Raw genomic sequence first — 15546 nt, 5'->3', positions numbered from 1 at the left:
CCCTGCCCCACCACTGCTGCCTTAACCCACCACACCACCCTGCCTCACCACTGCTCCCTTAACCCACCAAACCACCCTAACCCACCACTGCTGCCTTAACCCACCACACCACCCCGACCCACCACTGCTGCCTTAACCCACCACACCACCCTGCCCCACCACTGCTGCCTTAACCCACCACACCACCCTGCCCCACCACTGCTGCCTTAACCCACCACACCACCCTGCCCCACCACTGCTGCCTTAACCCACCACACCACCCTGACCCACCACTGCTGCCTTAACCCACCACACCACCCTGCCCCACCACTGCTGCCTTAACCCACCACACCACCCTGCCCCACCACTGCTGCCTTAACCCACCACACCACCCTGCCCCACCACTGCTGCCTTAACCCACCACACCACCCCTCCTGCCTTAACCCCCCACACCAACCCGCCTCACCCCTCCTGCCTTAACCCACCACACCACCCTGCCCCACCACTGCTGCCTTAACCCACCACACCACCCTGCCCCACCACTGCTGCCTTAACCCACCACACCACCCTGCCCCACCACTGCTGCCTTAACCCACCACACCCCCCTGCCCCACCACTGCTGCCTTAACCCACCACACCCCCCTGCCCCACCACTGCTGCCTTAACCCACCACACCACCCTGCCCCACCACTGCTGCCTTAACCCACCACACCACCCTGCCCCACCACTGCTGCCTTAACTCACCACACCACCCTGCCACCCTGCCCCACCACTGCTGCCTTAACTCACCACACCGTCATCCCCAGCTCCACACAGGGCTCACTCCCCAGACAAGCCAGCACCCACGACTTTGCTGCAGGCCACACTGGAACTCAGCTCTACTGGCCTGCCTTATGCCACACCAGATCCTCCCTGCTCCAGCTCTGAAAACAACCGCACCCTGACCCTTCCTCCCATGGCATACACAGCGAACGAGAAGCCCTCACTGAACAGAAAACAGGACAAAACAGTATCAGGGAGCCTTGTACTTTGAAGAGCTGTATGCTTTTTTTTTAATCAAAAAGATAGACTATTTATCTGGGCATATTTCCTGCTTTAGTATTACACCATTGTCTCCCAGTTCTTAAATAATGGTCCATCTCCAGACTGAAAAATTCAACTAGGCTTGTTTTGTGGGCTAGCTGTGGGAAGCTGGCCACCGTTCACAACAACGCTTAGGAGCCAGGTGAGGTGGCTTCTACCTGTAATCCCAAAACTCAGAGACTGGAGCAGGAAGACTTCCATGAGCTCAAGGCCAACCTGGGCCACACAGAGAGCTTCACACGGCCTGGGTTAAACAGACATCTAAGGAGGGCAGGGAGAGCCAAGCCAGCAAGCAAAGGAATAAACAGAGCTTCAAACGAACTTAGAAAACAACCTTCTTAATTCAATTTCCCAAGTGCACCTCCATCCTGCGGCCACAGTGACAGGCAGGACAGGCTTTGCTTCATAAAACTATCTCCGTGATCCCATCGGGGCCAAGCAGCAGCCCCCCACCAGCACACTCAACTCCTGCATCACTGCTCGGGTGCAGAAGTCATTCACAGTTGCAGAGACGGAGACAAGCAAAAGCCATGCTACAGGGCTGCACAGAAAGCTCGTGCTGCTCACTTCCTAAGCTCTGCCAAGATGGAGACGTATTCCTCTCCAGTGAGGAAGTAAATGAAGCTGCACTGAGAATCAAAGCTCTCCGCAAGCACGGAGCCCTTTCCAGGGTGCGAAGAAGCAAGGACTGGGAGAACCCTGGCTCAGTCTCCACAGCCCGGGCTGACAGCACTTGCCGAGCAAACATTAATCCTCCAGGCCCTTATTCTCTCTGCAGAGGTGGGGAGAACGCTGGGTGTACTCAGTTCCTTATGGTGAGAAGCCACAACATCTACCTTATGGTACAAGTAGCTCTTTGACCGAAGCTGAGAAATCTTTATCAAAACATTAGATTGGGAAAATCTTCCCTTTGGTTACCATGACAGCAATGAAATGAGCTCAGAGACAGCTGCATCAGTCATGGGAGCTTCTGCGTGAGGGGCCAGGTCTGGACATCCACCAGCCTACTCCTAGCAATGCCATCAAGGAATTGCAATGCAAACAGGAGAGTCCAATACCTACCCAACGGGACACACATCGGGAGTTTGACAGGAAGCCCAGCTAACACTTACTTCTAATACTGAACCTCCCAAATGGAAGCACTCTCTACGACTAAAAGTCTTAGTGATCGCAGGGAGTTTTAAAGGATAGCACCCAAGGGCATCCAAGCATTCTAGAGCCACTCTCCACTCACAGACTCCCAGAACACCTCACTGTACCTGCGAATGAAGCTTTCTGTGGAGCTCTGAAAACAGTGCGGCGTCCGCTTCTCTCCTTTGTCGAATAACTGAAAGTTTAGAAAAGGAATTAATTAAGCCTGTTAGTTGCACACCCCATGACTCAGTGTTAGGAAAGTAAAACATATGTAAAACATGGAGACTCTCAGGCTGGGAAAAAGACAGGTCTGTCTACACATACGGATCCACAGTGAGGCAAACTACCTTCAACCCTCCTAACTGGTAACAGGTACCAGGAGGGAGGGATGGAGAGTGAAGTATAATTCACAGGCTCAGCAAACATGACTTCGTCTGACTTAAAAAGCCACACTGTGGGCAGGTGTGGCACTGCATGCTTTAACCGCAGCACTCCGAAGGCAGAGGCAGGCGGACCTTCTAAGGTCAAGGCCAGTTCTACTGACCAGCACGGCTACACAGGGATGAGACCTTGTCCACAACAGAAGTCACATTCTAACATTTTTCCCCAGATATGCAGAAGTATTCCATCTTGCTTCAGGATAAAATAGTCACTGTTTCAAACTAAATGTCAATTCATTAATGTCATTATTAACTTTATTTTCGATATTATTTTTATCCATTTATCATTCTTGATTATTATGTGACTTCCTTGGTACTCTACAGTAATGACTTCATTATGACACACACTGGCAATAATCTTACCAGGAGGTCATGAAATCAGATTCACAAAGGAAATTATGATTATATGACACCTAACAGTCAGGGTTCTTGGTAGTAAGCTAGAGCGTAAGCAGTTTGGAGTTCACGAAAAGAATTCACATTTCCATGAGAAACTCGACAGGCAGAAAGGGAAAGTAAGCTTCAATATTGAGTAGCAGGCCAGATACCCACTGTTATTTCTACTTATTTAACCGGTGAGATAGGGTCTGAGAGCCAGGCCTTGGGGTGCCTGTAACCTCCGCCTATGCCAAACCCCAGTCTTTCAGTTGCAGAGAGCACTCTGGTTTGCTTTAGCATAACTGATTTACAGGGGTCAGTATCATTATGCGTTGGGGCCTCTAAGAAAAACAAGGCAGCCCACATGGGTACCTCCCTAGCTTCTGGGGAGGCAGCCTGGCTATGAGAAGCACGGAGCACTGACAACAGCCCTGGCTCTGGTGACTGAGAAGGTAGCAACAAGACTCGTGGGACAAGGTAGCAGCGCACAGAGCATGGGCATGCTGAGCAGAGATGGCCCCTAGGCCAGCAGGCAGCACACAGAGCATGGGCATGCACAGAGCATGGGCATGCTGAGCAGAGATGGCCCCTGGCCGGCAGGAAGCAGTGGGGTGGGTGGTATGAGATGTCGACACACACATCCTCAGGATGATAGGCCAGTTACAGTCTGTGCGCCATCTGTTTCTGGGGTGTATTTTCTCACCACTACTTTCCAACCATAGTGGATTATGGGTAACTTAAAACCACACAGTACAACAGCTGACAAAGCAAATGACACTGTAGGCTGCCATGCCAGCTGCTGGGTCCTTAGAGTGACCCTGTTCAAGTCCTCAACAGGCAAAGGCACTGGATCAATCATCGTGGGGCCACAGCCTCCACTCTGTCACCAGCCAGCACTCCCTGGCTCTGGTAAGCTCTGAAAGATAACATCCACACAGATCTCTGGTCCTCACAACTCCTAATGCAACAGCTCAGGGCAGGATACTATGCCATGCAGAACGACTTCCTATGAGTGCTGGGGCCAAACTGGCAAACATTTAGAACCGAATTTGAAGTCCACTTCATTTGGGAAGTTTAGCAATAGGAAGAAGCTGCAAATATCCAAGGCCTGTTTTAAGTCCCACTAAAAGGCCCCAACTGCACATGCTCACACACCCACAAAATACGCTCTCCAAACCAGGACCACGACGGCGCTCCTACAGACTGCTGAGGACTGCCTGCCACTCGGAGCCTAGACTCCACGAAGCACTCCAGGAGCGGAGAGGGGTGACAGAGCCAGGCTCACCCAACCCAATCCAAGCTGAGTGGAGGGGAGCCTCTCTCTCCAGGGGCTACTGCTTGAGAGAGCCTGAAGTGCCATCTCGGAAGCGAGATGCTCGCACTGCTCTAAGTGCTGCAAGTCTGACGGTGACAATGAAAGCGGCAGTGATGCCTCCGAGAGCAGTTAACTGTTCCGTTAGATATCGCAGATCGGAGAGGCAAGAAGTGACAGTGAGTCCTTTCATCTTTTGTATTCAAAATTAAATTACAGAGTTATGACAGTTAAAATAAACCTCCACTGTGTTTTAATAATTATAATGCCAAGGAAAAATTAAACTGCCCTTATTTTTAATAGTATCTATAATTAAAACATACTTGAGAATAGCATACACTCATAGCACATGCATATATGGGCATGCATGCAAACACGTGTAGACAGATATGTACATGCATAAATGTGTGGATTCACACATAAAGCCAGATAGACACATAGACATACATATGTATATATACGTATAATACACACATATATGTGACCACACATACATAGACACACATGTGCACATGTATACATGCACAAATACATAGAGACACACATACACATGTCACATAGGAATTCTTCAGTTTTTACAAGTTACATAATAGTTAAGAAAAATACATACGTTCTTTCTTGATTTTTTCGGCTACTAGAAATTCATCTCTTTCAACAGTTGGAGCGAAGTTGCTTCCGATGACTCTCACAGCAAACTGGAACTGCTGAGCAACATCGGCTGGAGGGGAGTGAAAGGGGCAAATTATAACCCGACAGTTGTCATCACCAGGGCATACGGATCAAGAGCAAACCACCCTCCCCAGCCTTAACAAGTGGGGAAGCCATATGAAATCAATGACCTGAGCAAAAGAGTTCTATAGAATTTGTAAGAAGAGAGCAGAGATATGGAAAACTCTAGAGGAAAATCAAACTGGACCCATAGCCATTTTAAAAGGAGCGGTTGAAGTCACAGGTCAGACAAGGGCTTAGAAAGGAAGCCTGGTAAAGAGCCTTTGAGCAGCCCTCAACTCCAGGAAGAAAGAGGCAGAACTTGTGTACGTGCTTCTAGTTTATGAGCTATGACATAGGTTTGTCTCTGCCTTCTTTTAAAACACACATGCACACACACACACACACACACACACACACACACACACACACACACACACACAGAATAAAGCAGCTTAAATAAGGTCATACACTTACCAAGGCAGAAGCGAAGGCAGAGAGAAAACTAGAGAACAGATGGACATGTGGCACTGACTCAAGGAAACCCAGTGTCTACAAGGTCAGGAATGGGAAGGGGAGTGGGACTGTCTTTCTTTTTGGTTTCCTCAAATACTGTAGCAAAAGTAACTCAAGGGAGAATATGTTTATCTGACTCAAAATTCTAAGTTACAGTTCGTCACTGCAAGGAAGTCAAGGGCTAGGGACTTCAACTGGTCACATTACATCCACTCAAGAAAGCAATGAATTTAAAATTGTATGCCCAGCTCCCTTTCTCTGCTCTTAATAAACCCATGATCCTCTGTTTAGGGAATGGTGACACCCACAGTAGGCAGGACTTCCCACAAATCAAGATAATTCCCTACTGACATTCCAACAGACCAACCTAGACAATCTCTCATTGAGACTGGCTTTCCAGATTATTCTAGACTGAGTCAAGATGATAAATAAAACTAATCATCACAATTTCATCTCTTGCCAAGCTGACCACAAACATATCATTTTAATCTACACCCTTCTTCTCTTTGTCCCCAAAGTCTAACGTTACCCTCCATGATAGTCTGAATAGAAATGGCCCCCAGAGGCTTATATACTTGAATGCTTGGTCATTAGAGAGTAGTGCTAATTGAGAGGAGGAATTAGGAGGCATGGTCTTGTTGGTTTCAGAAGCCCAAGCAGGAAATGGCCCTTGCTCTTCCTGATGCCTACAGATCCAGCAGTAGAACTCTCAGCTCCTTCTCACATACCATGTCTGACTGTCTGTAACCACAATTCCCTCCATGATGATAATGAATTAAACCTTTAAAACTATAAGCAAGCCCCAGTTAAATGCTTTCCTTATAAAAGTTGTCATGGTCATGGTGTCTTGTTTTACAACAATAGAATACCAACTAAGACAGAAATTGGTACCAGAAGTGGGGTATTGCTAGGACAGGCCTGACCATGTTGCTTATTAGCAGAATGTGGACTTTGGGATTTTGGACCAGGAAAATAGTTGAATGCTTTATGTGGCTAGATGGGCAATATTAGTAGAAATGTGATAGATAGTAGTGCTGAGAGCAATGGAGATTTTGACAGCCCACCCAACTCAAGAAGTTTCAAGAAGAAGAATATTAGTAAGTGTCCTAGAGACCACTTAATGATATTTTGGCCAAAAACATGGCTGCTTTTTGCCCTTGTCAGAAAAATCTTCCTGGTGGTAAATTAAAAAGTTTCAGATTAATGGCACTGGCGGGGAGATTTCAAGACAGTCTTGCATTGACTGTTGCATGGTTATTAGTAGCTGCTCTTATACAGATCTATAATGAAAAGGAGCATGCTGAGCAAGGAAAACTACAAACTGTACAGTTTGAGGAGAATAGGAGCACCAGAAAGTATAATGGAGCTAAGTCCCATGCTCAAGGAGATGAAAAACTTTAAGAAAAGCATGGAATAAAGGGAGTGGTGATCTCAGGATAAAACTGGACACAGTTAAGCTTCCAACTTGTGAAAAGGAACTAAAGAAAAGCTGAAGCAGTGAAGAAAACCATAGAAAACAGGAATCTGCTGAAAATACATTTGAATAAAGGGGCCAAGTTCCAGCCCTGGCAGCTTCGGCTATGTGGTTCTAGCTTTAGAGTCAAGGACAGAAAGGGATGTTATGGAATCTCCCTCCACAGTCAAGGAAAGCTGCAGAGGCCAGGCTCGTGTCAAAGGTATGCCTGCATGGAGACCCAGAGAGACCACTGTATAAAGCTATGAGAGTAAAATCTGGATTGCCCCAATTGGAGACCCTAAGATGTTGGAGATAGCAAAGCCATGGGGTGCCTGCAGAGGAAAGCTGCTATGAGGGAGTATAACTAGCCCAAGAAAGAAAGAGAAAGAGAGAGAGAGAGAGAGAGAGAGAGAGAGAGAGAGAGAGTGTGTGCTGAAAGAAGTTGGAGATCTGAAGTGCCTTTTAACATCAGACTTGGAGATGCAGAGTTTGGAGTTTGCCATGCTTGTTCTTGGTCTTGCTTTGGTCCACTCCTCCCTTTGGAATAATAATGTTTATCCTGTGCCATTGAATGTTGGAAGTACATGATCTGTGTTTTCATTTTGATTTTATAGGTGATGACAGTTAAGAGATTGGCATGAGTCTCAGAAGAGACTTTGGACTTTTGAAGTTGAACTGAATGCATTTTGCACTATGATATGACTACAAGCCTATGGGGGCCAGGGATTAAAATGTGCTGATTTGAATAGGAATACCCCCTCCATAAACTCATACAGTTGAATGAGGCCATTAGGTCATTAGAGCCTAGTGCTGCTTGAGAGGGATTAGGGAGGTGTGGCCTTGTTGGAGGAAGTGTGTCACTGGGGATGAACTCTGAAGTTTCAGAAGCCCAAGCCAGACCCAGTGGCTCTGCTCTTCCTGCTACCTGCAGATTCTTCCCCTCCACCACGGCTGCCTGCCTGCTACTATGCTTCCCCCCATGATGATAATTAGGGCTTAAACCTCTGAAACTATAAGCAAGCCCAAATCAATTTTTTTTCTTTATAAGAAGTGCTATGGTCATGGTATTTATTTACAGCAATAAACACTGACATCTTCATACTGTAAATGTAACACGCAGTCCAATTTTAAGTCTCCAAAGTCTTGAAAATTTTCAATATTTTAGAAATTTAAAACATTGAATATGGCCAAAACCAAATCCTGCAGTCCCATGTCCAGCATTTGGGCTCATGGAAGTGGCTGGGCTCCAAAGGGTCCAGACAGCCTCGTTCCTTCAGCTTCTCTTTCAAACTTAGTCCAGCTCCACTGCATGCCTATAGCTCTTCCTGACACATGTCCCATGATCCTGGCATCCCCAACACTCCTAGGTCTCTACCACAGCTTAAGCTTCAACTTCAAGCTTCTCACAGTGGCCTCTGAGGCCTTGCTTCTCTCAGGGGACCTCGACCCTGCACACAGTGCCTGACCCCAGCTGCTCTCCACCACTCCTTCCTTTTTGTATCTTTCACACTTTCAAGACCAACAGAGCCACCATTTAGAGGTGCAGCCTCGCCACCGTGGGCCACAGACAGAGTCACCATCTGAGGTGCAGCCTTGTGTGTGCTGACCGTGAGGAGACATTTTCCTGAAGTCCCAGTGCAGATGTCCAGGTTTCTCTCTCACGGTGTTGATCCCTGTAGCTGCTCTGTTGTCTGCACTTCCTTGTTAAAGACTTGAAGCTTGTCCACATACCTTTCTAACAAATAGTTCATTATCTTCAAATTCAGCTTCAGTCAAGATCTCTCACAGTGATGGCAAAATGAAGCCAGATTCTTACTGAAATATCATATTGTCTCTGGCTCATTTCCTGACACAATCCTTGTTCTTGGAGGCCTCAAGATGCAGGCCTCCACTGTCCTCATTTCGTTCAGCTTGTTTTCCAAGCTTTTAAGAGAAAGCCCACTAAACTCCACTCACAGCATTCAATGGCTTTTCTAGCCCCAAATTCCAAACTCCTCCACATCCTTCCCACAAACAGTTCCAAAGACCCAAAAGCCACATACTCAGGTTTTCCACAACAATATCTCCCATCCTTGGTACCAATTTCTTAGCTTCTTTTCCCTTTGCCATGATAAAATACTTTTACAAGTGCAATTTAAGGGAGAATGGGTTTATTTTAGCTCAAAGTCCAAGGAACAGTCCACCACAGAAGGAAAGTCCAGGCAGCAGAGGAACGGGATTCTTTACATTGTACCACACTCACAGTCAGAAGAGATGGACATGCTAGTGTTCAGCTCACACTCTCCACTCTTAGACACTCCAGGAGTCCATGTGTAGAGGATGGTGCCACCCACAGTGAGCAGGTCTTCCCATTTCAATTAATATAACTAAGACAGTTCCCTACAGTCGTGCCCATCCGGTACTGACACTCCCTCCCCAAGTGAGTCTATATTGGGTCAGGATGACAATTAAAACTAACCACCCACAGGGACAAATGTCAAGAAGAGTCGTTATACATTCTGCAGAAGCCCAGGTGGCTCAGCAAGGAAAGGAGTGCCACGTCTCTCAGGAGATATGTACCAAGGGAAGGAGCTGTCTGTGCGCAAGAACAGCCAGTGCCTGCCCAAGCCCAGGACTCCTGACAACCACTGGTCCCATTCAGGTAAACCTCAAAGGATACAACACACAGCAAGTCAGCAAAGAACGATCAGTCAGAGGCTGACCTCGGAGACTAAGGAAGCCAGGAGAAAAGGCAGTGGCAGGTGAGGCTCCAGCACCAGCTGGGCTCCCAACAATTCCACTACAAAGTATGACAGCCAGAAAAGGCTGCCCTGACCACCTCCATGCTTAAATACATTTGAGGACAGCACACAGAACAAAACAACGCTTCGTACAGAGAGGAGAGGGAAGGGAGGGAGGGAGGGAAAGAGGAAGCTCCTGGGCCAGCCTGGTGAGCACAGAAGCAGAGAGGTCATGTTTCAAAAAGAGAGGGAGGCAAGGACTGGAACCACAGGTTATCTTCTGATCTCCACATATGCATGTGTTCTCATTCTCACACATGAATGAACATGCATATCAATATGTGTGTGACTGTACACACGGGTGCATACAGAGTTTTAAAAAGTAACTGCATTAGCAATCATACATTCTCCAACACTAACAAGGTTACCCTGGACATCAGAATCAAGTCTGAAAACAAACCACCGAGTATATCAGTTAGGCTTATGATTGCTGTGCCATGACCAAAAGCAGCTTGGATAAGGCTTACAGTTCCACAGCGCTGTCCCTCAATCAAGGAAGTCAGGGATGGAACCCAGACAGTGCAGGAACCTGAGGCAGGAGCTGATACAGAGGCCATGGATGGATGCTGCTTACTGACCTGCTTCCCAGGGCCTGCTCCTCATGGCTTGTTCCACTTGCTCTCTTATAGAACCCAGGACCACCAGCCCGGGATGGCACCACCCACAATGGGATAAGTCCTCCCACACCAATCAGTAATTAAGAAAATGCCCTACAGGGTTGCCTACAGCTCCATCTTAAGGAGGCATTTTCTCGATCAAGGTTCCCTCTTTCAGGACTACAGACTGTGTTAAGTTGATACAGAACTAGCCAGTACACCAAGTATTTGGAGGTCAATCAATTCATACTATACATGCCCCCCCAAATCATAAAATTCCGAAAATAAACTTAATGAAAATGAAAGTCTGATATACTAGACACTCTTAAAGTCAATAATCTTTGTTTAATTAATAATAATAATTTGTTTATACAACAAAATCTACAAACCACACCTAAACTGAAAGTGTGCATTAGGAAATAAAACTATGAGGGGATAGTGGCACTGATCCCACAGAAACCTGAAAAAAGGCGTAATGTTAATATTCTTGTGGAAACACCCACACCAGGCAGAAAAGCCAAATGCTTGGTCAATGAGAGCAAAGACGCCTGCCTGAGTGAAGCTGTCAGGGCCAGCATTAACAGTGACAGTGACAGATCATGCTATGCTTGCCACCGTGTGGTGAAAATGGCACTCAAGGCCCATAATTTCCATCCCCAAGACAGAATCCCACTCAATCACTGGGAAAATATCAGACAAGTCTACAATCTCTAATCTTCAGAATTGTCAAGCTCGCCAAACAAAAATGAAACAAAACAAAACAAAACCAAGAAAGATCCAAGTCCAGAGGAGCCCAGGGAGACCTGAGTAAGAATAACAAACTAAGAATAAGAGCACGTGGTCTCCCACCAGAGAGAGCCCTGAGTACTAAGCAACACCTGAAGGACACTACACAGCACGCAGCGTGGTCAATACTGAGACCTGAACTTCCCAAGAAAGTCATGCACAACCATTTTAAAGACTACAAGGCTGACTGACTAATTAGACCTTCTGTGATCACAGAAAGCTGGACAGAACGTTGCAGGTCTCAAGCTAATATGCTGTCTTGGCCATCTATCCTTAGCCTTCTTAAAGGCCATTCACTGTCCACCTGTGTCGGGACTACTATTCACCCTTGAGGCTATTAGGTAAGTATTTGGAATGTAGAGAACCCAGCCTCCACCAACCCTGACATGAGACTGTCATCAAATAGTACCTGAGACCGATAACAGAGATTCCCACTTTGCTTAAACCCACCTACATTATGTTCACGCCAATATATTTGAAAAGTACCTTGATTTATGACTTTATGTTATTCTGTTACTAAACTTCATACAACTGTTAACCATGTTGGGATAAGGCATTAGGTGTAACCTGATGAACTAGAACTGTGTTCCTAGACCACAGTCACTTACAGTTCCAAAATAAATCGCCTCTGACTTCCTTTGAAGTGACAACTGTGTTTCTACATCAACCATATCAATGTATTAATCAACGTATTACTGACTGTGACACTGCAGCTCAGTAAGCGAGACACCGAGACCAGGAGAGATGGTGCTGGGCAAAGGAGAACCATGTGTGTATAGTTTTCTTGTAAATCTAAACCATTCTAAAACTTCATGTGCTTTTAAAACATGCGCTGGCATCAGGCCCTCTGCTTCACAGACACTGGCTCTTACTGGTCTGGAATGGACCATGCTATCAGCATTCTTTAAGGTTCCACTTCAACACTTTGTTTTCAAGACAAGAGTAAGACAAGCATAGTTGAGGGGAGGTGGGTCCTTGGGTAAGCTCAAAAGGAACCTCAGCTTGTACCATACAACAAAAAACTAACTCACACTGCACAAGACAATAGAATATAGCCTCCTCATATCGCACATGACAATAGAATATAGCCTCCTCATATCGCACATGACAATAGAATATAACCTCCTCATATCGCACAAGACAATAGAATATAACCTCCTCATATCGCACAAGACAATAGAATATAACCTCCTCATATCGCACAAGACAATAGAATATAACCTCCTCATATCACACATGACAATAGAACATAACCTCCTCATATCGCACATGACAATAGAATATAACCTCCTCATATCGCACAAGACAATAGAATATAACCTCCTCATATCACACATGACAATAGAACATAACCTCCTCATATCGCACATGACAATAGAATATAACCTCCTCATATCGCACAAGACAATAGAATATAACCTCCTCATATCGCACAAGACAATAGAATATAGCCTCCTCATATCGCACATGACAACAGAATATAACCTCCTCATATCACACATGACAACAGAATATAACCTCCTCATATCGCACATGACAATAGAATATAACCTCCTCATACCGCACATGACAATAGAATATAACCTCTCCTAGGGAAAAAGATGAAAAGAGAGAGATCTTTATGACTTTGGAGTTCTTCATGCAACACCCAAATCATAATCATTTTAAGTGGTTTTTTTTTTCCTCTTACTTCCGGGGAAGGAGTTGGGGGGCAGAGTAAAACTCAAAGGATTGCTTTTGGGGATCTATTCTTGCCTCCCTCCTTGTGGAGAAAGCAGCCTCTCCTGCTGTTTTTATCATTGGAGCAGCAACTCCAGGCTAGCTGGTTCTTAATGCTCTCCTGTCCATCTCCCATACTTCCTTAGGATGCTGTTATTACAAATGCACGCCACCATGCAAAGCTCTTCCATGGGTTCTGTAGACTGGAGAGCAAGTGCTCTTACCTGCTGAGCCATCGCCCTGCCCCCTCCCCTTTCAATATGGATAAACTGGGATTCATCACGATTTTAGGGCTAGGGAGAGGGCTCCACTTAAGAGCACTATTGCTCTTCCAAAAGAGTAGCATCCAATTCCCAGCACGGGGCAGCTCACAATCATCTGCAACTGGGTTCCAGGAGATCCTGCACCCTCTTCTGACCTCTGCAGACAAGGTGTACAGACAGATGGACAAGTAAAACACCTGTACACATAAATCTTTTTCAAAAATCTCAAAAAAAGAAAAAAAAAGCCTTTTAAAAAGTTTACTCTGCAAAGGAAAAAAAACTGTTAAGAGTTAAAATACTGGAAGGGAAAAAAAGTTTTCAAAACTCAAAACAAAGGACTTGGGCCCATATAAACAAAGAACATTAAAAATTTTAAGGGTAGGCAATCTAGCAACAACATAAGTTATGAAAAAAAAGAGACAAAATACAACCGTAGGGAGACCTGAATGGCCAAAGAAGAAGTCATGAAAAGACGCTGGACAGCATCAGGGAAGAGATGAAAACAGTAAGCTATTGCTACACACCTGTCGGAACAAAATGGCAACAAAGTGTGTGAGGACAGAGAATCCGGAAGACTCTGTGTCCCTCAACCCCATCAACAGCCAAGGCAGCATCATCCTTAATGAGTTTTACAGAATATTTTATCCTGGATCTCTCTGAAAGACCAGTGATTCACAAGACATGATCACAAATTGGGGGTGGGAGAATGGGAGGATGCCAAATTTCAAAGTGGCATTTCAATCACCTGTAGGCTGTGACGCTTCTATCAAAAGGGATCTTAGTGTAAAATTCAAATTTAGAAATTCATACTGAATAACTTCAAAATCCAGTTATAACCGCAAGGTTCTTTCTGGAAGGTAAAAATTCTGGACCCAGTGCAATAAAGGAAAAATGACAGTATGGTGTGTTAACTCATACCTTAGCTATCTGATTTCGCCTACGACTGGGTCACTTCCATCAGAAAAGTTAACTGTCCTCTCCACTCACACTCTCCCCAGATGCTGGAACGACCCTCACTCACTCTTACCGGGTCGCTGGAATAGGGGCTTAAATTCCCCATCTTACTTACTTTCCCCCCAAAAGACTTCCTTTCCCTCTAAGCTCCTCCTATCCACCCACCCCCAGCGCTTTATCTCTTATACTGTGTTCACCAACGCACTAGTCACATTCCCTCCATTAGATAGGAGCATTTCTTATGGCATAATAGGGGCGAGGGAGACTCAAAGATTTCTTACACGAATAAACTGCACAGTGAAACACTACAAGGTATAAAGCAAGAACTGTGTTAAGTCAACGGTTTAGTGGTGACAGAGTAATTCATCCTCTACCCCGACAAGTTGTTGCAAATTATGAAAGATCAAAAGGTTCCCTGAGTTTTTAAAACGCAATTCTGTTTAAAGTCTTCCTTGAAAACCGGAGCAATTTGTCTCTAACGTGTAAGGAACTTGTAACCCAGTCACGTCAATTACTAAAGCCTTCTCTCATTACGCGTCCCCATTCAACTCCAAAATGAGCTTCAAGAAACCAGATCCTTGACATTTTTTCCCCCAACTACCGCGGCAACAGTACGGATAAAGTAAGCAGAACTGACTTGGGGGTCTGGCTTCTTAGAAGCACTATTCGCTACTTGAACTCTGCAGGAATAAGCTAGCACCATCCAACCTGGACTCATCACCAGAGGCAAAGGTGACAGCAGAATGGGAAGCACGCAGAAGCAGAGCTGCAAGCCACGGTGTTCTCTGGACCCGGGAGCAAAAAAAAAACCAAACCCTGGTGCTAGAGCAGTTCCCGCCCTGCCCCTCAGGGCAGGGACAGCCCGCGAGCCGCACCCCTTTCCTTCCAGGGGGCCCGGGAGAACAGCACCCGGCCGGCGGGGGTCATGGCGCTCAGCCTCCACAGTCCTCGGCCCGGCTGCACGTACCTTCGCTCCGGCCTAGGATCCGGCAGCACAGGTTCTGCAGCAGAACATTGGGCGACTTCTGATCCGGGGTCGCCATTACCGCTCCCGGACTGCGCACTGCAGCCTCCCCGTACCCCAGGATCTCGCGCCCTGACTACGGCGCCGCCATATTCGCGGAAGCGGCAAAAGCGCGCGCCTCCCATAATGCACCGCTTCCCGCGCGAGGCGCGCATGCGTCTCCTCTGCGACTGCGCTGGCAGCTTCTCCGCGCCGGAAGGGTCACGGCAACGCCGGAGCGGTTGCTGGGCGACGCTCGCGGTAACTAGTTCCCGGGACTGCCGTGCGCTTCCGCAGCTTGCGGTCTGGGCGCCTCTTGTGAACAGCACTGGTTGGAGTTACATCTGGATGCCGAGTCCGAGCGCGCTTGAGCCCCAGGACAGTGACAGGAGCTAAGCTGCTACGCAAGGCTCTCACAAGTGAGTTATCTGGGGTCTGG

At 46.6% G+C, this 15546-nt stretch overlaps 1 protein-coding gene across 2 annotated transcripts in view; it reads right to left on the bottom strand.

The window, feature by feature from the left end:
* The window catches only part of Tubgcp3 (tubulin gamma complex associated protein 3), a 59491-nt gene extending 44271 nt beyond the window's left edge, over nt 1-15220 (bottom strand). For both annotated transcript variants that reach the window (XM_032918747.1, XM_032918748.1), the window contains exons 1-3: nt 15072-15220; nt 4937-5044; nt 2322-2389 (exon numbers count right to left, since the gene is read on the bottom strand). In XM_032918747.1, coding sequence (XP_032774638.1) covers nt 2322-2389; nt 4937-5044; nt 15072-15147 — 252 coding nt within the window. In that variant the 5' untranslated portion in view covers nt 15148-15220. The remainder of the gene's footprint in view (nt 1-2321; nt 2390-4936; nt 5045-15071) is intronic.
* Between the last annotated feature and the right edge of the window lie 326 nt (nt 15221-15546).

The sequence above is a fragment of the Rattus rattus genome, chromosome 13 (assembly GCF_011064425.1).
Source record: "Rattus rattus isolate New Zealand chromosome 13, Rrattus_CSIRO_v1, whole genome shotgun sequence".
NCBI lineage: Eukaryota > Metazoa > Chordata > Mammalia > Rodentia > Muridae > Rattus > Rattus rattus.
This window is presented reverse-complemented; position numbering and strand designations above follow the sequence as displayed.